Source organism: Microtus pennsylvanicus, chromosome 13 (assembly GCF_037038515.1).
Source record: "Microtus pennsylvanicus isolate mMicPen1 chromosome 13, mMicPen1.hap1, whole genome shotgun sequence".
Classification (NCBI taxonomy): domain Eukaryota; kingdom Metazoa; phylum Chordata; class Mammalia; order Rodentia; family Cricetidae; genus Microtus; species Microtus pennsylvanicus.
This window is the reverse complement of record NC_134591.1, coordinates 58,537,934-58,559,576: the sequence shown is the minus strand read 5'-3', so window position 1 is coordinate 58,559,576 and position 21,643 is coordinate 58,537,934. Positions and strand designations below refer to the sequence as shown.

The window sequence follows — 21,643 nt, the reverse complement described above, 5'->3', positions numbered from 1 at the left end:
TTTCACCTTCGCCGTTGGGTGGTTGGTTGCAGAAAAGACCGCTACCATTTAACAGGGGAGGAAGCTCATGCCAGAAATGAGGAACGCTTTGCTCAAAGTCGAACGTGTGCGTTTATTTATGCATTCACTTAAAAAGATTGGAAGGGGGTGGCGAGATAGCTTACTGGGTTAAATCACTGGCCACCAAGCCTCAGGACCTGAGTTCAACTCTTTGGACCCACAGGGTGGAAGAAAAGAACCAATTCTTGCAAGCTGTCCTCTGAGCTCCACAAGTGCACAGTGGCACACGCGTGCCCCCCTTTCACAGACACACTAAATAAATGTAGTAAGCAAAAGTAAATAAAAATTGCACAGACCCGAGCGAGCGTAGGCCCCTGCGTTGCGTTTCCGCCTTCCATTTGATCGCAACTGCAATCTTGGAGCCCAGAAAGAGCTTTCGCCAGAAGGGCTTCGAATTCATTCACTCCTCACCCCACCGGTTCCCACCAAAGCCACGCCTCCCTTTCGGAGGCCGCTGGGGAAAAGGATGAGGTAGGCCACAGCTTGTCCCTTTAATGCGCGCCCCCAGAGGCCCGGCGCGCCCCCGCCACTATAACTAGAGTGCATGGAGCGGGCTGAGCTCAGAGGGAGAAGGGCGGGCTCTGGGCACCCGCTGACCGACTTTTTTCAAGTGCGCTCAGCTCCCTTACGTTCCTCCTCCATGGACCCACCCGCGGGCACCCACCACTGAGAACCCCACACCCGCTGGGCTCCCGACTAGGTTCCACCCAGCTACCAGACAGTGAACCCCGCGGGCTGTGAGGGCTCCGGGCTTGAGTTCTTGCAGTGCCGTCGGACGAGGGCTGTGTTGCTGCCACGCCTCACGCCCCACACTACCCTCCCCATGCTGGTGCACGCTTACTCCGCCATGGTGAGTAGTCCCGGGCACACTCGGCGGGGAGTGGGGGATCGAGGAACCTGGGTACTGGAACTTTCAGACCTCCTACCCCCTGCGCCAACGAAATCGCGAGGGAAGGGTGACGCAGGGCCTCTGCCAGGCTGAGAAAGTGGTGGCAGGAGCCCCAAGGTCCCCAGTCTGGGAGTTCTGCCCGCAGGGCATTCACTCGTGGACAGCAGCAGGACCCTCGCGAGCTGAGGGGCACCTCGCGGGCTGGTGTCTTTTTAGCCTCTAATGGCTCGCCTAACACACGCCTCTCCTTCTGCAGGAGCGCCCCGACGGGCTGGGCGCAGCGGCTGGCGGGACCCGCCTGTCATCTCTGCCCCAGGCGGCTTATGGACCCGCACCGCCACTGTGCCACACGCCCGCCGCCTCTGCCGCCGCGGACTTTCAGCCTCCTTACTTCCCGCCACCCTACCCACAGCCGCCGCTGCCCTACGGCCAGGGCCCTGACGCCACCGCCGCCTTTCCGCACCTGGCTGCAGACCCTTACGGCGGTCTAGCACCCCTGGCACAGCCGCAGCCCCCGCAGGCTGCCTGGGCCGCGCCCCGCGCTGCCACCCGCGCCCACGACGAGCAGCCTGGCTTGCTGGCGCCACCCGCCCGCGCTCTGGGCCTCGACCCGCGCAGAGACTACGCTGCCGCGGTACCCCGACTCCTGCACAGCCTCGCCGACGGCGCGCACGGCCTGGCAGATACTCCCCTTGGTCTTCCCGGGCTAGCGGCGCCCCCCGGCCTGGAGGAACTGCAGGTGAGACCAGAAGGGCCTGGGATGGGCCGGGATGGGCAGCGATTTAGCATCCTGGCTGGAAACAAAAAAATGACAAAAGCAGGATCCCGGGACTCTTCTCCCAGCTGCAACTTTACATTTGTGCCTCTGTCAGGAAGTCCTTGGCTAGGTGCTGTCTGGCAAAAAGGCGGCCTGGAAACTGAGTAGAAAGCAGCAACCCTCTTGAAATCACTTCTTTCTCTCCCTACTGTGGGACTGAGCCACGTTGGGCATCCACGCCCAGCCCCAGTTTTCTGGAGCAGCCTAGGCTGGGGTTTAGAGAGGCTCAGTAGTTGTCTGTCTAAGACAAGGAGATCACCCAGGCAGGACTGCTTCTTGGGCGCAGATGGTGCCGAGCCCAAGCGATTGCTGGTCCCGCCCGTCCTCCTGGTAGCCGCCTCAGGCAGCCGGTGGTGAGCATAGGGCGGAGCAGACGTGGACTAAGGGGCAAGCCAGGCTTGGGAAGCGACAGCTGACTAGGTCCTTGAGCACCCTTACTGTCATCCTCTTCTATTTGCAGGCGCTAGACGACCCGGGAATGAGCCTCCTGGACCAATCCGTGATCAAGAAAGGTAAGGAATGGTGTGCAACTTCCAGGGCAGAGCCGGGCGTGATGGTGCAGGCCCCAGGCCGCACAGACCCATTTTCTTCTCCCTGGCCGTTGTTTCCTGTACGTCACCAGGCTCAGTGGCCACGGAATATCCTTCTCAGCTCAGGAGAAGGCTAGTGGCGCTAGCTGGACGATTTTACTCAGGAGTTTGCCTCCGGAGGTGGGCCGCACTCTCTAAGCTACAACTGCACTGCCTCTCCTCTGGGAAAGGAGGGCGTTTTTTGTTTTGTTTTTTTTTTTTTTTTTTTTTTTTTTTTGTGGATCTGGAGTTTATTTGTAGAACGAGTTAAACCACTTCCCTGTTTCCTAAGGAATGGGAATGGGAGTGCTGTTCCCACACATTTTGTTCAATGATTTCCATTTTATTGAGCTTTAACACTTTGGAGCCTGGCAAATACTTTCTGCTCCTTTCTTCCCAGCAGAACCTCAGCGGGCCTTGCATCCTCCCCACCTCCCAGGGCTGGGGGATTTTCTTGGAGTTGAAGGCTCCTAAAGCATTTAGGATTGGAGGAACTGCGTTGGGCAGTGTGCTCCGGGGCAGACCTGCTGTCCCCCGGGAGGTCTGCATCTCTGGGCTCAGGGTTCTGTGTAGACTGTTCCTCTTCTAGGCAGCAGTGTGTCTTGCAAGTGTGTTTGTGATTTGTATCTGTGTGTACTGGGATATATATTTTGTGCTTGGAGTTCTCTGTGTACCTGCCATGTGTCCTGAAATTTATCATTGATATTCGAGGCGTTCTAAGGCTGTCAGGCCCTCTCCTTGGTGGTTTCATTTTGTTTTGTTTGCCTCCCATATCTGTGTGTCTTTTTATACTCGTAAAAGGCAGAGGTGTAAGACACCTCTTGAATGGATTTTCCAGCCTGAAGACCAAGTTCTGATCTTGCCAAGGAAAGGTGAGAAAGAGGCAAATTAGACAGAAACAGAGAGAACCAGGCCGTGGGCAAGCTCCTTAGATTTGGGGTGAGTGCCCAAAGGAATTCAGAGGCACATAGGAGCCTGTAGTGCCGGAGGGCAGGCGCACCTCCCGCACCTCCCGCAGGATTTGGCCAGAGCTGTTTTTCAAACAAGTGAATTCAAGCCCAAGCTTTTTGCCCTGCATAGGTTCTCAGAGGAGGCTTGCCGTGGGAGTGGAGACATAGAAGGGGCTGGACTTCCAGGAATTAGAGCTAGGTATGGAATTAGGGGGGTGAGAGATCACACCTCCTAGAACTTGGTGAAGGGTGCCTTCAGGAATCTGGTATTGTCACCAGAAGCTGGGAGTACAGGGAAGATGCTGAGGACCCACTTTCCCCCTCACCAGCGTTTTGCTATCTGCACTTTGTTGGCTTCCTGGACAACTCTTGTTTTGACCTGGTAGAAGGGAAAGTTGGGATTGGATTCTACAATAACCTGCCCCTGGGCTCTTTGCAAGGCCCCAGATCTTGGCTCCTGCCTAGCTCAAGGGCAGGGAACCCCGGTTCCCTGACTCCCTAGACACACCCAAGTCCTTTATTTGGGGAAGGGACTCTGGTATTTTCAGATAGAAAAATCTGCTGTTGGTCTGAGAGTTCCCTGTGGGTTCCTGGAGCCTAGCAGGGCTTCCCTGATCTGAAAGTCCACATCCGGGAGACAGCAGTGCTTACTAGTCTGTGGCCACGGGGAGTGAGCTGCAGCACCCGCGGAAACTAACTCAAACCGAGGGATCCTCAAGTCACAGCCTGAGGCACTGTGGGAAGGGAGAGAACAGAGCCGGGGGTGGGGGGCAATCTGCGGAAGAAAGCCTGACCCGCGGCCAGCATGGAGGTCTGCTGCCCAGGGGGTCTCTAAAAGAAAAAAGGGTGTCCATGCCAAGGGACAGCGGCCTCCCACAGTCCACCCTAAGAAGACCGGCTTTGGTGAGGCAAGCGGTGCTGTCACCAGACCGTGTTCCCTGGGGGAGCCTCGCAACACTCAGGTTTTATTTTTGCTTTTGCCGGGTTATTCATGGCCAACGCGGGACTCGACTTTGCGGGTTGCAGGGCAAGAGACGGCGGGTTAGACCCGATGTTGGTCCTTCCAATGTTATCTGGTGGTTTCCAAACACTCTGGTGCTGTGAGCGACCACCTAGCGCCTAAGCCCTTTCTTAGGGAAAGTCGATCTCAGAGCCCTGAAGCGTCCTGGGGTGGAGGGAGTTTACACCGCTAGGGACTGGGGTCTGGCACGCTAAACCCTTGCAGCTCCTGCCCCACCGCCGGCAGGATTGGCCCTCCTCCTCCGGATGTGGGGGGCCTCGGGGGTCCATCTCACCGGTGCTGCAAGGCACTGGGGCCTGGACAGTCTCACAGCCCAGATCTGAGAGGTACATCTTTGCGGACTACAGGCACTTGTCCTGGAGAGGAGGGGACAGGGGTGTCTCCCTCACCCCGACTTCTAGGTCCGCCCATTGCAGCCACCTTGTGGGTTGGTGGTGGTCGATTACTCTGAAGAAACCGCAGGGCAAAGAGTAGCGCTCCATTTTCTGCGCACAGCTGTCGCCTCCAGTTTTACAATCTATCGCAGACTCCGCAGGGACGACTGGAGGGGAGAAGGCGATGCTCCGTAGTATTTTCCAGCCGAGAGGGTGGGGTGTCTGTCCTGCGAGCTCACAGGAGAGAGAAGTTGAGAAGCTTCCTAAAGGACAAGCATTTGTAAGGCGCTTGGTGCTGGGTTTTGAAGTCTGAGCACGCTGGGACAGAGGATATAGAAAGGGCACCGTTACTTCCTGGCACTACAGCACAGCCTCACAAGCGCTTTACCTGTGAAAAAACGGAAAAGAGGAGGTGTTGTGGAAATTAAAATGGAGTGGTGCCGGGCGGTGGTGGCGCACGCCTGTAATCCCAGCACTTGGGAGGCAGAGACAGGCGGATCTCTGTGAGTTCGAGGCCAGCTTGGTCTACCAAGGGAGTTCCAGGATGGGCTCCAAAGCTACAGAGAAACCCTGTCTCGAAAAACCAAAAAAAAAAAAAAAAAAATGGAGTGGTGTAGAGAGATCAGAAATGCCCTGGAGGCCTAGTGTCTTTAATCCCAGCTCCTAGGAGGCAGAGGCAGAGGCAGGCAGATCTCTGTGAGTTTCAAGACAACTAAGAAGAGCACAGAAAAATCCTGTCCAATTCGTTCAGTGATGACTGCCTGCAAGTGTGTGTGTGTGCCCTGTTAGCTACTCCCTGCCTCAGCAACCATTAACTACCCAAAGTTCTTCAGGCTGGTTGGTGCCTCATAAGCCCCTCCTCCACAAGAAGTTTCTTTCGGAAACCACTTTTTTCTCCCTTTGGATTTTGATTTTTGGCTTTTGTTTGTTCGCCCTGACTGTCCTGGAACTCACTCTGTAGCTCAGGCTGACCTCGAACTCACGAAGATCCATCTGCCTCTGTGTCCCAAGTGCTGGGATTAAAAGGAGTGTGCCACCACAGCCTGGCCAGTATGCATTTTTATTCATTTATGTGTGTATGTGTGTAGGCAGGTGGGGAAGTCAAAAATCAGTTTACAGGAGGTTCTCTCTTTCCACCTTTATGCCGGTTCCAGGGATCAAACTCACGTTCTCAGCCTGGACAGCCAGCTTCCTGGCCTGGTAAGAAATACCTTAATGTGTCGTTTAAAAATTGAGACTAATGGAAACAAATCCATGATGAGCTATTCAATTTTTACATGAAATCAGAATCTAGCTCAGCATTTCCATAGCTCTTCTTCATTTGTCTGCTAAGACTTTCACCCTGTAAGGCAAGAAAGAATTATTGCACATACAGAAATAATTTTAAATTTTCCTGAGGATAGTAGGGACCATAGAGTACATTAGAATTTAAAGTGTGTAAGCCGGGCGGTGGTGGCGCACGCCTTTAATCCCAGCACTTGGGAGGCAGAGGCAGGCGGATCTCTGTGAGTTCGAGACCAGCCTGGTCTACAGAGCTAGTTCCAGGACAGGCTCCAAAACCACAGAGAAACCCTATCTCAAAAAACAAAACAAAACAAAAAAAAGAATTTAAGGTGTGTGCCAACATCGCCAAGCTCAATTTAATGGTTTCATTTTTTTATATTTATTCATTTATTTTGTGTTTTGTGGGGGTTGGTTCTCTCCTTTCACCCTGCGAGTTTCAGGGATCAAATCCAGGTCACCAGGTTTGGTGCCAGTTCCCTTCCTCACCAAGCGACTCACCATCCAATTTAATGATTTTTTAAAAAAAGAATAAGTGTATAGAGTTGTATAATCATGACCACAACCCATCTGAGACACATCTGTCACCCCTCAAAGCACCTTTATTCCTGTCTGTAGTTACTCCTTGTTCTTGCCTCAAACCTTGGGCAATGCCTGATCTGCTTTTGCTCCACAAATTTGCATATTCTGGAATGCCCTATGGATATGTGGATATGCATCTAGGTTTGTTTGCATCTTGGTTCTTTTAGCAAATGTTTCCAGGATTTGTCTCCACTGTAACGTATTACAGATATGTCAGATACTGGGTTTGTATTTTGTTTTTGTTGTTTGGATTTGTATTGCTGAGTAATGTTGTACTATTTCTCTGAGTGACTTTCATTTTAACCTTCTTGGGAGCTGTGGATGGAATTGCTGCCCTCTGTGGCCATTTTATTTATTATTTATTTATCAATCAGAGGAGTGTGCATGGGTGTATGTGTGTGCCATGGATGCACAGTTAGAGGACAGCTTGCAGAAGCTGGTTCTCTCCTTTTGCTGTGTTGACACTGAGCACTGAACTCTGGTCACTATTATGTTCCATGACCAGAGCCTTTTACCCACCGAGCCTTCTGTCCAGGCCCCGGTCCATTTATGTTTAATTGTCAAGAAACTTATAATAAGTGGAATCCATCCTAGGAGGGATAGAAGGGAGAGAGGAGGGGATGGAGAAAAGGAAAGATGGGAAGGAAGGCTTGGCCGCTTCCTGAAGTGGTTGGATTGTTTTACATCCCTACCAGTACTGTGTGTGTGCTTCAGTTTCTCCACACCCTCACACTTCATAGCATCCTTTTATTAAACCATCTAGAGTCTCCATGTTGCTTTAATTTGCGTTTTCCTAATGACTACTGGTGTTAAGTATTTTTCATGTGTTTAATGGCCAGTTATCTTATTCTTTTTAATGAAGTGTCTTTAGACATTTTCCTCCTGTCTATGAGTCTTCCCTTCCCCCTTCCTCCTCCTCTTTTTTATTCTGGAGATGGAGTTCACAGCCTTGTGTGCTCAGCCAAAACTCTGCCACTAAACTGCATCCTCAGCCCTGAGCCTTTGTTTCTTTTAAGATTATGTTATATGTATATGTGTATCTTCACAAAATGCAGGTGCATTTTTGCATTATGTCCTCTTAACTGCTGAACCATCTCTCCAGCCCTGGAGACCTAGGTTTCTTTTGCTTTTTTGTTTTTAATTTTTTTTTTTTTGGTTTTTTTCGAGACAGGGTTTCTCTGTGGTTTTGGAGCCTGTCCTGGAACTAGCTCTTGTAGACCAGGCTGGTCTCGAACTCACAGAGATCTGCCTGCCTCTGCCTCCTGAGTGCTGGGATTAAAGGCGTGCGCCACCACCGCCCGGCTGTTTTTAATTTTTTAATGTATATGGATATTTTGCCTGTATTAGGTCTGTGCACCACATTCACGCAGTGCCCACAACAGCCAGAAGGGGGTATTATAGATGGCTCTTCCTGTGATGTGGGTGCTGGGAATTGAACCCTGGTCCTCTGGAAGAGCAGCCAGCGCTCTTAATTGCTGAGCCAACTCTCCCGCCCAAGCCTGAGATTTTTTTGACAGAATTTCTGCTATGTTGCCCAGACTGGCCGCAAACTTTCTATCCTACCACCTCTTCCACGTGCTGAGATGACAGTGTGCATCCACCATGCCTGGCCGTGTTTTTATTTTCTTAAATACAAAAGTTTTTGAATTTCAATGATGTCCAACATATAATTGTTTTCTCTTATCTGTTGTATTTTGGGTATCGTGACTGGGAATTCTTTGTCTTTGCCCAACTCAAGGTCTAGAAAGTTTTATCCTATATTTTCTTCTAGAAGGAACTGTAACATTGACACACTTTCTTTCTCTCTATTTTCTTTCTTACTTTTCCTTTTTGTTTTGTTTTTTTTTTTGTTTTGTTTTTTAGAGACAGGGTTTCTCTGTGTAACAGCCCTGGCCATCCTGGAACTCGCTCTGTAGACCAGGCTGGCCTCGAACTCACAGAGATCTGCCTGCCTCTGCCTCCCAAGTGCTGGAATTAATGGCATGCGCCACCACTGCCCAGCTTTAGCACACTCTCTAGAACTGTCCATTGCAGACAGAGTCTACTACTTGGCAAAGAGTTGGGATTTGGAGGTGAGTGTCTTGCCCGACAGGTCAAGTAACTAGGAGCCCTTGTGTTGTTGACCTGAGTCTTAAGATGTGAATGACTTCCCATGAACGGTGGGCAGCACCAGGGTCAGACCACTTTGGCTTCGGGAGTCTCTGTGCTGGGGTCGGCCCTGTGCGCATGAGGGCAAACAGCATGTTACCTGATGTCTCACCCTTATTGCTGGACCTACCGTAAGGAAACATTGTTGTTGTTGTTTTCATTTTGTTTTATTTATTTTTATTTGAGGTAGGGTATACACCAGCCTTGAACTCACAATTCTGCCTCTTGGTGGTTGGAATTAAAGGCGTGTGTCCCTATTCCCAGCAGGAAATGCTGTTCTTGTGCACACTTAGTTTTGTAACCTGTGCTAAGTGGTCCACAAAGCCTTGGTCTTTCTCCCATCTCACAGGGCCTGGCCTTAGGGGACACCAGGCTTTAGTAATAGCTCTGTGAAAGAGAAAAACTTCTGGCCTTCCCATTCTCCTGACACTGCCCTCTGGCTAGGCGTCATGGAGGGAGGACAGTCACATTTGTGTGTGTGTGTGCACTTGTGTGTGTGTGGTGTGTGTGTGCACACATGCTGGCACATTCATGCCATGGGGACATGTGTAGAAGTCACATGACAAATTTTGGGAGCCAGTTCTTACATTCTACCTTGTTGAGACTCTCTGGTTTCTTTTTTCTTTGTTTGTTTTTTGTTTTGTTTTTATCATGACAAGGTCTCACTATTTTTATCTCTGGCTGTCCTGGAACTCACTAGGTAGACCAGGCTGGCCACAAACTCATGGAGATCCACTTGCCTCTGCTTTCCTGAGTGCTTGGATTAAAGGTATGGTTTCTGCCTCTTCAAAGCAAACTCCAAGTTAGCTGGTACGCGAGCTCCCAGGTGATTCTCCTTGTCTCACCTTCTAGTTATTCATAGGAGCGCTGAGTGACAGATGCATGCCACTACATCCAGTTCTGTATGTGAGTTTTGGGAATCAAACTCAGGTCATCAGGCTTGTGCTGCAAACAGTTTTATCCACGGAGCCATCTCACCTGTCCACAGTTTTCTTCCTTTCATCTTTTCTTTGTTTGTTTGCTTGTTTATTTTGAGACAGGGTTTCTCTGTGTAGCTCTGGCTATCCTAGAATTATCTTTGTGGACCAGTCTGGCCTTGAACTCACAGAAATCCACCTGCCTCTGCTTCCCAAGTGATGGGATTAAAGGTGTACACCATCACTGGCTGGCCAGTTTTCATCTTTTAAAGACAAGTTTGATGTATAGAATATATAATGCCCATTTCTATGACAAATGTGTTTGGAGCTATGGGACCACAAAAATCAAGCTACAGAAAAGTTCTGTTACCCTAGGTGACATGGGCACAGTTGCTCTCTCTCTCTCTCTCTCTCTCTCTCTCTCTCTCACACACACACACACACACACACACACACACGGCTGGAGAAATAGGTGGGGAGAGGCAGTACCTACTTGCTTGTCCAGTTTTGGTGTCCCTGGAAAACCCTTGTTCCTCACTCTGGGGCAAGGTTGTGATCAGGGAGAGCAGGAACAAAGCAGCTCTGCCTTTATTTGGAATTCTGAGATCTTGTTCATCATGGATTTTGCTTCTCTTTTTCATCTTTTACATATGACTTTATATTTTAAAAAAAAAAACCCTCAGGATTGCAGGTGTAGCGGCACATGCCTTGAGTCCCAGTACTCACAGCAGGTGGATCTCTATAATTTCAAGACCAGCCTGGTCTACACATCAAGTTCCGGGCCACCCAGAGCAGTATAATGAGACCCTATCTCTACAGTAAACAAACAAACAAGCAGGAGTCGGTGAGAGGGCTCCGCAGGAAAAGGTGGCCTCTAAACCTGCTGATCTGAGTTTGATCCCTAAGAAAGACAGAATCAGCTCCTGACAGTTGGCCTCTGCTCTCCACACACAAGCCGTGACACACGCATGTGCGTGTGGACACACAATAAACAAAGATGTAAAATGCCCATCAGGCTTTCGTGGCACAGGAGACTGAGTAACTTAGTAAGACCGTTTTCTAAGTAAATACATACATGGGCAAGTAGGAATATAGGTCAGTGGCAAAGGGTTTGCTTAGCATTGCGAGGGCCTGGGTAAGATCTTCTGGACTGGGGGAAGAAAAGACATTTGCATGGTGGCCATCAGTTTCTATCCACATTCACGGATGGCTCCCTGTGCCGAGGCCCCGCCCCCCACAGACTCCTAGCTGGCGGGAAGGCAGCTGTGGAAACAGACAAGGACATTGAGAGCTGTAAGGATGGGGTCGGGTATACAAGGGGCTGAGGTGGAAGCGGGGCAGCAAACTGCCCACAAAATGGTGCTGAAGCCGAGGTTGAGTGAGGTGGGGCTTGAGAGAAGAATGTTGTGTCTGTGTCCCGGGGAGCAAGTTCTGCCGATGGCAGGGGCCAGGCAGGGGCCTTCTCCAGGCCAGGCGAGGGTCTCTCCTGATCCCACTTCTCCTTTATGTGGGTATAGCGTATGACCTCAACTTTAGAAGTCTGGGGCTGTGCTACCCACCACGGTGGCCCGCTTGCCACAAAACGCATAAAACTATGGGTATTTGAAAAGGGACCGGCCTGAATGGAGGTAGGCTGTATGTATAAACTGTATTGGATTTTGAAGACTAGATACAAAGAAAAAAAATGCAATATATCTCATTTTTTAATCTATTATTACTTTTAAACAATTTATTTAATTTTATGTGCATTGGTGCGAAGGTGTCAGACATCCTGGAACTGGAGTTACAGACAGTTGTGAGCTAGCATGGAGGTGCTAAGAATTGAACCCAGGACCTCTGGAAGAGCAGCCAGTGCTCTAACCACTGAGTCATCTCTCCAGCACTTTCAATAATGAGTTTTTAAATATTGACTGCATGTTGAAATTACTGTAGTTCTGATTAGGATAAATAAAATAGCTAAGCCCTTGTATACTATTGACTATATTGACACGAATCTCTTATTTCTCTGTTCTATTTATTTGTTTATTTTGAGACAGGGTCTCACTCTGTATTACTGGCTGGTCCGGGACTCACAGGGACCCATTTGCCTGCCTCTGCTTCCCGAATGCTGGGATTGAAAGGTGTGTGCCACCTCGCCAGGGTCTCGTTTTCTTCTTTTTAAAGACTTATTTTTATTTATGTGTATGAGTGTGTTCCTGTCTGTTTGTACATGTGCCATATGCGTGCAGAGCCTAGAAAGCCAGAAAATGACATTGGAGCCAATGGACCTGGAGTTAAAGATGGCTATTAGCCGCCATTGGGTGCCGGGAAATGAACCCAGGTCCAGTATAAGAGCAGCCAGTACTCCTAACCACTGTGCCATCTCTCTAGCCCCTCATTACTTTGTTTGTTTGAGACAGGGTTTCTTTATGTAGCCCTGGCTTTCCTGGAAATCACTCTACAGACCAGGCTGGCCCTGAACTTGAGATCCGCCTGCCTCCCAAATTCTGGGATGAAAATCGTGTGCCACCACTGCTCTGCCTATTACTTTTTAATGCTGTGCCTCAAATTATGTTCCTATGGGTCAGTTCTTAGTATAGAGCCTAAAGGACAAATGAGGGCCGTTGTGCACTGTTAGTTGAAGATGTGTTACATTTGTTTATGCTCTGGAAGATTTGTTTAATGATGCAAAGAGTGTTGCTTTTTTTTTTTTTTTGGATTCTGGAACTAGCTCCGTAGATCAGGCTGGCCTTGAACTCACAGAGATCCACCTGCCTTTGCCTCCTGAGTGCTGGGATTAAAGGCGTGCGCCACCACCACCGCCTGGCTGTGTTGCATTCTTTTATGTCATATTTGTTTAACTCTGTGAAGCTATGTTACTTTGCTTGCCTAAAACACCCAATTGGCCTAATAAAGAGCTGAGGGATGGGCAGGGTTGCCAGGCAGAGAGAATGAATAGAAGAGAAGAGAGGGAGCGAAAAAAGGAGGAAAAAGGAGGAGAGGAGGACGCCAGGGGCCAGCCACCCAGACACACAGCAAATCACAGAGTAAGAAATAAAGAAAGGTATATAGGCCGGGCGATGGTGGCGCATGCCTAAAATCCCAGCACTCGGGAGGCAGAGTCAGGCGGATCTCTGTGAGTTCGAGACCAGCCTGGTCTACAGAGCTAGCTCCAGGACAGGCTCCAAAGCCACAGAGAAACCCTGTCTCGAAAAACCAAAATAAATAAATAAATAAATAAATAAATAAAATAGAAAAAAAAAGAAAGGTATATAGAATAGAGAAAGACAAAACCCAGTGGCAAAAGGTAGATGGGATGATTAAATTAAGAAAAGCTGGGGCTGGAGAGATGGCTCAGTGGTTAAGAGCATTGTCTGCTCTTCCAAAGGTCCTGAGTTGGATTCCAGCAACCACATGGTGGCTCACAACCATCTGTAATGGGGTCTGGTGCCCTCTTCTGGCCTGCAGGCATATACACAGATGGAATATTGTATACATAATAAATAAATATTTAGAAAAAAAAAGAAAGGCTGGCTAGGCCAGGTGGTGGTGGCGGCGCACACCTTTAATTCCAACATTCAGGAGGCAGAGGCAGGTGAAACTAGTGTGAGCTAGTTTGAGGCAAGAAAGAAAGAAAGAAAGAAAGAAAGAAAGAAAGAAAGAAAGTAAGTTAGAAAAAAGCCTAACTAAAGCCAGGCATTTATAAGAAAGAATAAGTCTCTGTGTGATTGTTGGGAGCTGATGGCAGGCCCCCAAAGAGCAAAATGCCAAAAGAATAAAGCAAAACCAAAGAGCATCATCCTATCTGGTTATGGGCTAGGATCTGATTCTCAGGGAGCTAGCCAGGCAGGTTGCAGGCTATGGAGTGATCCATGGTTCAGAAAGACCCTCTAGACTATGGCAGGGAGACCAGAGCAAGGGCTGTGCAGATAAGTGTCTGTGTGCATGGGAGGAGGGCCTGCTTCTCAGGCAGGTGAGAATGGAAGCCGCAGGACATGGCCCTGTGTGGAGTGTAGCACAGAAGACTAGAATTACAGAGGTTTCTGGCTGAAGCCAGGTAGGATTGATTCTCCCAGGAGGGAAAATGTTGGGGTTGTGCCGTCTTGGGATCAGGTTCTCTTTAATCTCTGTAATCTTGAGGTCTAGGACTTCTTGGCTTGAGGGAGCTGGCAAAGTATTTTCTCAGTAATAGCAAGGCTAAGGGCCCTGCCTTTGAGACCCTGGTCCTGGGTTTGCTGCTAGCTCAGTCTGCCAACTAGACGATCTCACCTTTTGGGCTTCTGTCTCCCCATCCGTAGAATGGGAACAACAGCCCCATCATGGACTGTCCCAAAGGTTCGAGGGGTGAGGTATAATCTGAATGCATGTAGCAGGAGGTGCTCAGTATTCCAACTCAGACTCTCCATGGATTTCTACTCCCACCACACACAGGCCTTCTCCACCAAGGCCTCATGACCTTGAATGAGGAAACCAAGAGGCCTCCAAAGAAGTGCTTGCCTGACCCCTTCCTTCCTCTGCAATTAAGAAGGGAGATGGGGTCCATGCATGGAGAATTTCCTTTCTTTATTTTATTTTATTTATTATTTTTTTATTTTTTGGTTTTTCAAGCCAGGGTTTCTCTGTGGAACAGCTCTGGCTGGCCTGAATCTCGCCGTGTAGACCAGGCTGGTCTCGAACTGACAGAGATCTGCCTGCCTCTGCCTCCCAACTGATGGGAGAAGGCGTGCGCCACCTGTCTGGCAGGAGAACTTGCTTTCCGAGTCAAGAGTTTAGTGCATTCTCTGTGTTCCCCTCCTTGCCCTACACAGAGAACATTTAGGAGAGGGTGTTGTGGGGCACACAGACCCTTATTCCCTGTCTTCGGGACCTGGAAGGGAGGGGAAAAGCTGGAGGGCTCCTGGGGCCCTAACCTCCTGTTTCCAGCACGTGGGACTCCAAAACCCCCAGGATGAGAGGGTGAGATTCATAGTAGAGAAGGGGACTTGGGAATCTGGGAGATTTCCTAACTCTGTCACAGGGATTCAGGAATCCCGCCTCATCTTAGAGCCCTTTTCCTCGTGTCCAGAGAAAAACTGATGATAGCACCACCTGGCTGACGCCAAGCTTTAAGAGGGAACCAGCGGACTCAGGAAGGGGGTACCAGGGCAAGAGCCAGACAGCTCAGGGTACAGAGTTGCGCCCATCAACTTACTTGGGTCTGTTACTTCCATCCCACTGTGCCTCCGTTTCTCCCTTTGTAAAGCAGGGGTATTAGAACCCTCCCTCTGCAAAGTGTTGGAATCCTTCAACATCCACAGCTGGTGGGTGGTGCGTCAGCCTGCCTGCGTCACAGCTGACGACGCCTGTCCTGCGGTCGGTGGGTCGGTCGCTGACTCGGTGTCCCCTCTCTCTCCTCTTGCTTCTTCTGCTCCACAGTCCCCATTCCCTCCAAAGCCGGCAGCCTCTCCGCCCTCTCCCTGGCCAAAGACAGCCTGGTTGGCGGCATCAGCAACCCCAGTGACGTCTTCTGCTCCGTGCCTGGCCGGCTGTCGTTGCTCAGCTCAACATCCAAGTACAAGGTGACCGTGGGGGAGGTGCAGCGGCGACTCTCACCTCCAGAGTGCCTCAACGCCTCCCTCCTGGGGGGTGTCCTCCGAAGGTAGGAAGGCCAGCCCACAACCCTACACAGACCCCAGCCAAAATCTTTCGTCTCTCTAGACCTCACAGCATCAGAGCCTCACTCCAGGCCCCGACATCATCCCCGCCTCAGTTTCTCTGATAGAGCAGTGCCTAGAGACTCAGGATGGTACATGGTCTGGGGTGGCTGGCCGAGGTCCCGGCACCTCCCTTGAGTTGTTGGGTCTGAGACTGAGCAGGGGCAGAGAATGAAGACAAAGAAAAAGATTAAGTAGGCTGGGCAGGGCTGGTTCTGGGAAGAGTGGCTCTTGCCTTAGCTCTTCCCCAGGGCAGCACAGGCCTCATTGGTGTGAGTTTGGAGTGAGCAGCAGGATGGGCCATGTTTTTCTCTCTGCATGTGCTTGTGTCTCGGCAGGGGATCTGCTTCAGGGATAAGCTGTAATGACCTAAGGACTGCATGTGTTTGTGTGGTATGATGGCCAAGAGTGGGTTTTACCAGGGTGAGGTTCTGCATTAGTTGGGAATGTGTGGTCTACAGTGGGTTCCCTGTACATGCATGTGCACCTGTTTATTGCCCCCCTCCCCTGCTCCGAGACAGGGTTTCTCTGTGTAGCCCTAGCTGTCCTGGAACTAGCTCTGTAGACCAGGCTGGCTGTGAACTCACAGAGCTCCACCCGCCTCTGCCTCCAGAGTGCTGGGATTAAAGGTGTGCGCCACCACTGCCCCGCTTCTTTTTTTTCTTTATTCTTCTCTCATAATTTTTCCTTTTTTCTATGCAGCTAGTTGTTTACATGTGTGTATCTCTGTGTGTGTGTGTGTGTGTGTGTGGCCACATTAGTGCAACCAGGGCTGTCCAAACTCTTGATCTCCGAATGTCCCGTATGGACCTGTGTTAAGTCCCTGGGATTGTGTGCACATCTCTGGGATCCTGATGTGCACGTGTCTCTGCATGTTCCTTGGTGTTCATGTCTGTATGTCTCTAATGTTACTTATGTGTCTCCATTCTTGGAGACACTGAGGGTGGGTTCATCTGTGTATATGTGGCTGACTTGGTATATAGTTGTGCCTCCTTGTGTTTGTCGTCCCTGTGTGTCTCTGTACAGTTTTATGTGTCCCCAGCAAATGTGCTAAGGTGGGGAAGAAGGAGCCTCAGATGCTACCCTGTCCTTCCCACCCTGGGCTCCCCCTGCTATTGAGAGGCCTGGGGCGAAGACTCTTACAGTGGGGTGCTGCTTCTTATCCAATCCTGACTGCACAATGGAAGTTGGGACAGGTTAGGATTTGCTCAGAGACCCCAAGGTCATGGCTACACCCAAGCCTTAACAGGGGCTGCTATAGAAACAAGGAAGGTCCTTGGGAGTCACTTAGCCTGTAGGCGGCTCTCTCATCTCATAGCTGTGTGTCTGTCTGTCTGTGTGTTAAGGGCCAAGTCCAAGAATGGGGGCCGGTGTCTGCGGGAGCGACTGGAGAAGATCGGGCTCAACCTGCCAGCTGGCCGTCGGAAGGCAGCTAATGTGACTCTGCTGACCTCCCTGGTGGAAGGTGAGTAAGGTCCGAAGACCATGCATATGAACGGGAGGGGACATGTCATCTAGGGTAGGAGGGCATCGTTTAGCTATGCCCGTGAACATTGCCGTCCTGGCACATGTATAAAGAAGTATATGTGTGATATGCATGGGCAGTCAACTCATCCGAGGATTTCATTACCCACGCTTCGAAACATTTGGAAAAGTTGCACCTGTGCTGCATACATGCAGACATTCTTGGTCATTATTACCAATGATGCATGTAGCTCTTTACATACGTAGCATCTATATAGTATTAGGGATTTTAAGCTACCAAGGGACAATTTGTAACATACAGGGGGATGCAAGCAGGTTTATATGCAAACACCATGGCACTTTATGTAGGGATTTCAGCGCCCACTTATTTTGGTATCTGGGAAATTCTGGAGCTAACCGTTTTTTGTTTGTTTTTTTTTTTTTATTTTTTTTATTTTTTTTTTTTGTTTTTTGTTTTTCGAGACAGGGTTTCTCTGTAGCTTTTGGTTCCTGTTCTGGAACTAGCTCTTGTAGTCCAGGCTGGCCTCGAACTCACAGAGATCCGCCTGCCTCTGCCTCCCGAGTGCTGGGATTAAAGGCGTGCGCCACCACCGCCCGGCTGTTTGTTTTTTTTTTTTAATGTGTCTGTGCATGTATGTGCACATGCAGTGGAGTTCTTGGGGTGTGGCGGGGGGGCAAGTGGTCAGTATTCGGATATGGTAAGTAGGTGAGGGGTGCATCCCTCTTCCCTAGAGGTTGCTGACCCTAGACTCTGGTTCTGGGATATACATTGGTCCCAGCTCCATCTCTGAGCCAAGGGTGATGGACATGAAGCTGGAACCGAAGAGAAAAAACCAGAGAGGGCATCTCCAGAAGCAGGACACTCCTTAGCCAGGGGTTAAGACATGCTAGGCTCTGGTCTTCAGAGGTACACCTAGTAACATCCCTTCTTTCCCCAGGAGAAGCTGTACACCTGGCCCGGGACTTTGGTTATGTCTGTGAGACAGAGTTTCCAGCCAAGGCAGCTGCTGAGTACCTATGCCGACAGCACGCTGACCCTGGGGAACTGCACAGCCGCAAGAGCATGCTGCTGGCTGCCAAGTGAGTGAGGCGGCACTGCGCATGGCAAACGTGGATGCAACGCAGATACACGTGTCAGACCTATGACTACACGCGTGTTCATACAGCATATACAGCACCATGGCAGCTGGATTCCTTGTTGAAGTTCACATGGGAACACTTGTACATGCCATACAGGCATACATGGGTATTTGTAGATATCTTTAGGTACCGTGTTCATCGCATTTAGACTTTGATGAACACTCCCACAAGCTTCCAAGGGAACACACAGACACCACAAGTGAACATCTATTATATGCACACATTAAAAACAGTGTCATATGCAGGCTTGCAGCCCATGTATGGGTGCTACACTTCCTTACGGTTTTATGGCATGACCAGCCCAGGCCCTGGCATGGGTCCACAGGGGTTATTCTGCTTCTGTGACTTTTCTCCTTAAGTCCTTAGGCCATATCTGAGCCCTCTGCAGGTCCCACTGCCACCTCCCTCACCACTGACCGCATGCTGCTACTTCAGGTCTTCTCATCTTCCCCAGGGGTTACTCTAATAAAATACCCTCAGCTGGGTAGCAGCTCACTTCTCACGGTTCTGGAGGCTGTTCAGGACCAGGGCACGGCATCTGTATATGGTGAGGGCCTGTTTTCTAACATACAAACAGCACTTGATCTTGCTGTATTCTCCACGTGGTAAAGGAGCACAAAGGTATTAATGGCACCTATGGCAGTGGTTCTCAACCCTGTGGGTTGTGACCCCATTGGGGGTTCACATATCAAATAGCCTGCATATCAGATATTTACATCATGATACATAACTAGCAAATTAGTTATGAAGTAGCCACGAAATATATGATGTGCGTGTGTGTGGGTCATCACAACATGAGAATTGTATTAAAAGGGTCACAGCGTTAGGAAGTTGAGAACCACTGGTCTTTAGGGTTCTAGCCCTGTCCGTGACTTAATCACCTCCCAAAGGCTCAATCTTCATCCTTATCTCAGGAAAGATTTCAATAGATAAAATCCAGAAGGCTACAGACATTCATTTGGAAGGCAACAGTCTCATTGAGAGGTGGGAAGAAAGGGCTAGAAGAGATGCAGAGCTCAGAATCCTCTTCTGCAGGCTAAATCCAGATGCCTTGGAGGACCCCCCAGTCTGGACCAAACTTTTAGCCAGCTGATTTTGTGGGTTTGGTCTTCAAATCACAACTCCGCCCTCCACGTGGGGCTTTCCCCCTTTAAGCAGCAAAGGACTCAGTCCCATAGGACTGCTTATTACAGAGTCCTGGAAGGCGTTCTTCTTGCAGTTAGAGGAGCCTGCCCAAAAGGAGCCGCTTCATTCATGAATATGAGTCAGCTCTTGCATTGAGGGCTCTGGGGACCTTGGTTTGTCTAAGGTGCTTGGCCAGACACAGGGATGAGTGATGATGGATTCTCCGACCTGAGTCACACATAGGCTTCACAAATCTTAGCCACTCATTTGCCTGGAACCGTATGATGAGGATGACGGTACAGAGCTGTTGGATGATTTAAGATGACATATACAGTGGACATGGTACATCAATAATTGCTGCTATTTTAATTATGCAACACAGATTCTGGGCTGTTCTTAGTTTCACAGATAAGGTTCTATGAAGCACTGTTTGGGGTGGAAGAAGAGACCACAGAAAGTTTAAGGGAATAGTTGCGTGCATTAGGTAGACAGGACATCTGAGGGAGAGAAATTAAGGTATTAGCATGAGTTGTTCACAAGTGTGCAGCACTTAGCTGCTGAACTAACATCTGTGAAAGTCAGTTTCGGTTTTTGCAAAATGGTATCGTTACTTGTCAGGAAGGTCAAATTGTATGGATAGTGTAAATAAAGAATCCAGTAAATTGCTGGGTGAAGTGGTCCATGTCTTTAAATCCAGCATTTAGGAGGCAGAGGCAGGTAGACCTTTGTGAGTTTGAGGCCCGCCTGGTCTACATAGGGGTGTTTTGGGACAGCTAGGGTTACACAGAGACACCTGCTGGGTTTGGAATCTGGTCCGTCCCCCCCCTCCTTTTTTTTTTTTTTTTTTTGGCTTTTCGAGACAGGGTTTCTCTGTAGCTTTGGGAGCCTGTCCTGGAACTAGCTCATGTAGACCAGGCTGGCCTCGAACTCATAGAAATCCACCTGCCTCTGCCTCCCAAATGCTGGGATTAAAGACGTGCACCACCTGGCTTGGAACCTGGTTCTTTAACCTCTGACTGCTCTTCCCACAGGCAGATCTGCAAGGAGTTTGCAGACTTGATGGCTCAGGACCGCTCGCCGCTGGGCAACAGTCGCCCAGCGCTCATCCTGGACCCTGGGGTACAGAGCTGTCTGACACACTTCAGTCTCATCACTCACGGCTTTGGGGGGCCTGCCATCTGTGCTGCCCTCACGGCCTTCCAGAACTACCTGCTGGAGTCGCTCAAAGGACTGGACAAGATGTTTCTAAGCAGCGCGGGCAGCGGGCATGGAGAAACCAAGGCTTCAGAGAAGGATGCCAAGCATCGGAAGTAACCGTCTCTTGTTCTGTAGTGAAGTGACTCCCGATGCCTGAGACAAGGCCTTGGCTGCTACAGGGGCCCTGAAAAGACTAACAGGCGGAATTCCATGCAGGCCAGAGAGAGAACTTTTATCCAGAAGCCTGGTTGGGTCAGGGAAGGTTTCTGGTAAGGCTATGACAGGAAACTCATGGAAAAGTCTGCTTCAGGGGGCAGAACCCTTCCCACTGCGATGCCTGGGCAGCAGTGGGTGCCCCAAGGGGACGCCATTAACAAATCTGAGGTGCTACTGAGGAGTTAGTGACCCCCACTCCAGAATCCCCTAGCCCCAGAGAATGGGGAATCCGCAGGAGGTCCCAGTGGGCTCTTTGGATCCTCTTTGGAGGAGTGGGCAGGAGAGGCCCCTGAGGAACAAAGATGGTACAGCATAAATCACAGAACTTGAACCCAGGCTGCACACCACAGACCTGCTGTCTGTCCTATTTATTTATGTACAATGTAATTAAATTTGAAAATTTGAAATTGTCCAGCATGAGGTATTTATCCTAATGAGTTGGAGGTTCATTTACTGACTTCTGCTCATGTCCCAATGTGTCCACCTGGGCAGTGATGGAGGGTGTTTGCTCACGAAGGGCTGTGAGAAGTGAAGAGAGGTAGTTAGACAACAGTAGGTTCTTCTGAACGTGATGGCAGGGGTCCACATGCCTTGTCACATCGCCGTGCTGTTTGTGTGTGTGTCAAGTGAAGGTGGTTCACATACTATGTACTGTACTTGCTGGGCCTATTTGGTCTATGCAGCGTGTTGCCATGGTTGTAGGTAGACAGTCTGTGCTAGCGTGAATACAGATGACTGTGCCTGAATGGGGCAAACGCCGACTCAGCTCTCATCTGAAGGATTTCACTCTTCAGACATCTTTCCTGATTAGTCTTTCCCTCTACTTAATCTTCTAGACCGTACCTAAAGCACGCACATTCTAGGATTCACCTTACAAAACACAAACCCTCCTTATTTCTTTTGCAATTAAAGTCTTTGGAAGACACCTCTCCTCTGTTTCCTTACTTCCAACTCCCAACTCACTAACACTCCCTGCTAGTCCAATTTAAATTTGTTCAGCATGGCTATCAGTAATCATCTCAAAGCTAAAGCCATTTTTTTAATTGATGTCATTAACCAAAAAACTGCTCTTAAAATTTTGTTTTTCGGGACAGGTTTTCACATAATCCAGGCTGGCCTCTGGACTAATCAGGCCGATGCTGGAACTGTGTTGTACCTGGCATCTTTCCTGAAATGCTGTGTGGTTCCCACCTTCTCCCT

General features: G+C 49.7%; 1 protein-coding gene across 1 annotated transcript; it reads left to right on the top strand.

Annotated features, from left to right (window-relative positions):
• The first annotated feature begins 883 nt into the window (after positions 1-883).
• Tfap2e (transcription factor AP-2 epsilon) lies at positions 884-20,850 on the top strand. The gene is made up of 7 exons (XM_075945060.1): positions 884-910; positions 1,206-1,688; positions 2,227-2,278; positions 15,003-15,225; positions 16,627-16,745; positions 17,704-17,845; positions 20,062-20,850. The coding sequence occupies exons 1-7, from the start codon at positions 884-886 to the stop codon at positions 20,342-20,344; spliced, it is 1,329 nt and encodes a 442-aa protein (XP_075801175.1). The 3' UTR covers positions 20,345-20,850.
• The last annotated feature ends 793 nt before the right edge of the window (positions 20,851-21,643 follow it).

What these genes read in the sequence shown, in the direction of transcription:
- Tfap2e (XM_075945060.1), top strand. Translation starts at nt 884, where the DNA reads ATGCTGGTGCACGCTTACTCCGCCATG. An exon ending in CTGGGGGGTGTCCTCCGAAG is followed by an intron (nt 15,226 to 16,626) that starts GTAGGAAGGCCA and finishes CTGTGTGTTAAG; the next exon opens with GGCCAAGTCCAAGAATGGGG. An exon ending in AGCATGCTGCTGGCTGCCAA is followed by an intron (nt 17,846 to 20,061) that starts GTGAGTGAGGCG and finishes CTCTTCCCACAG; the next exon opens with GCAGATCTGCAAGGAGTTTG.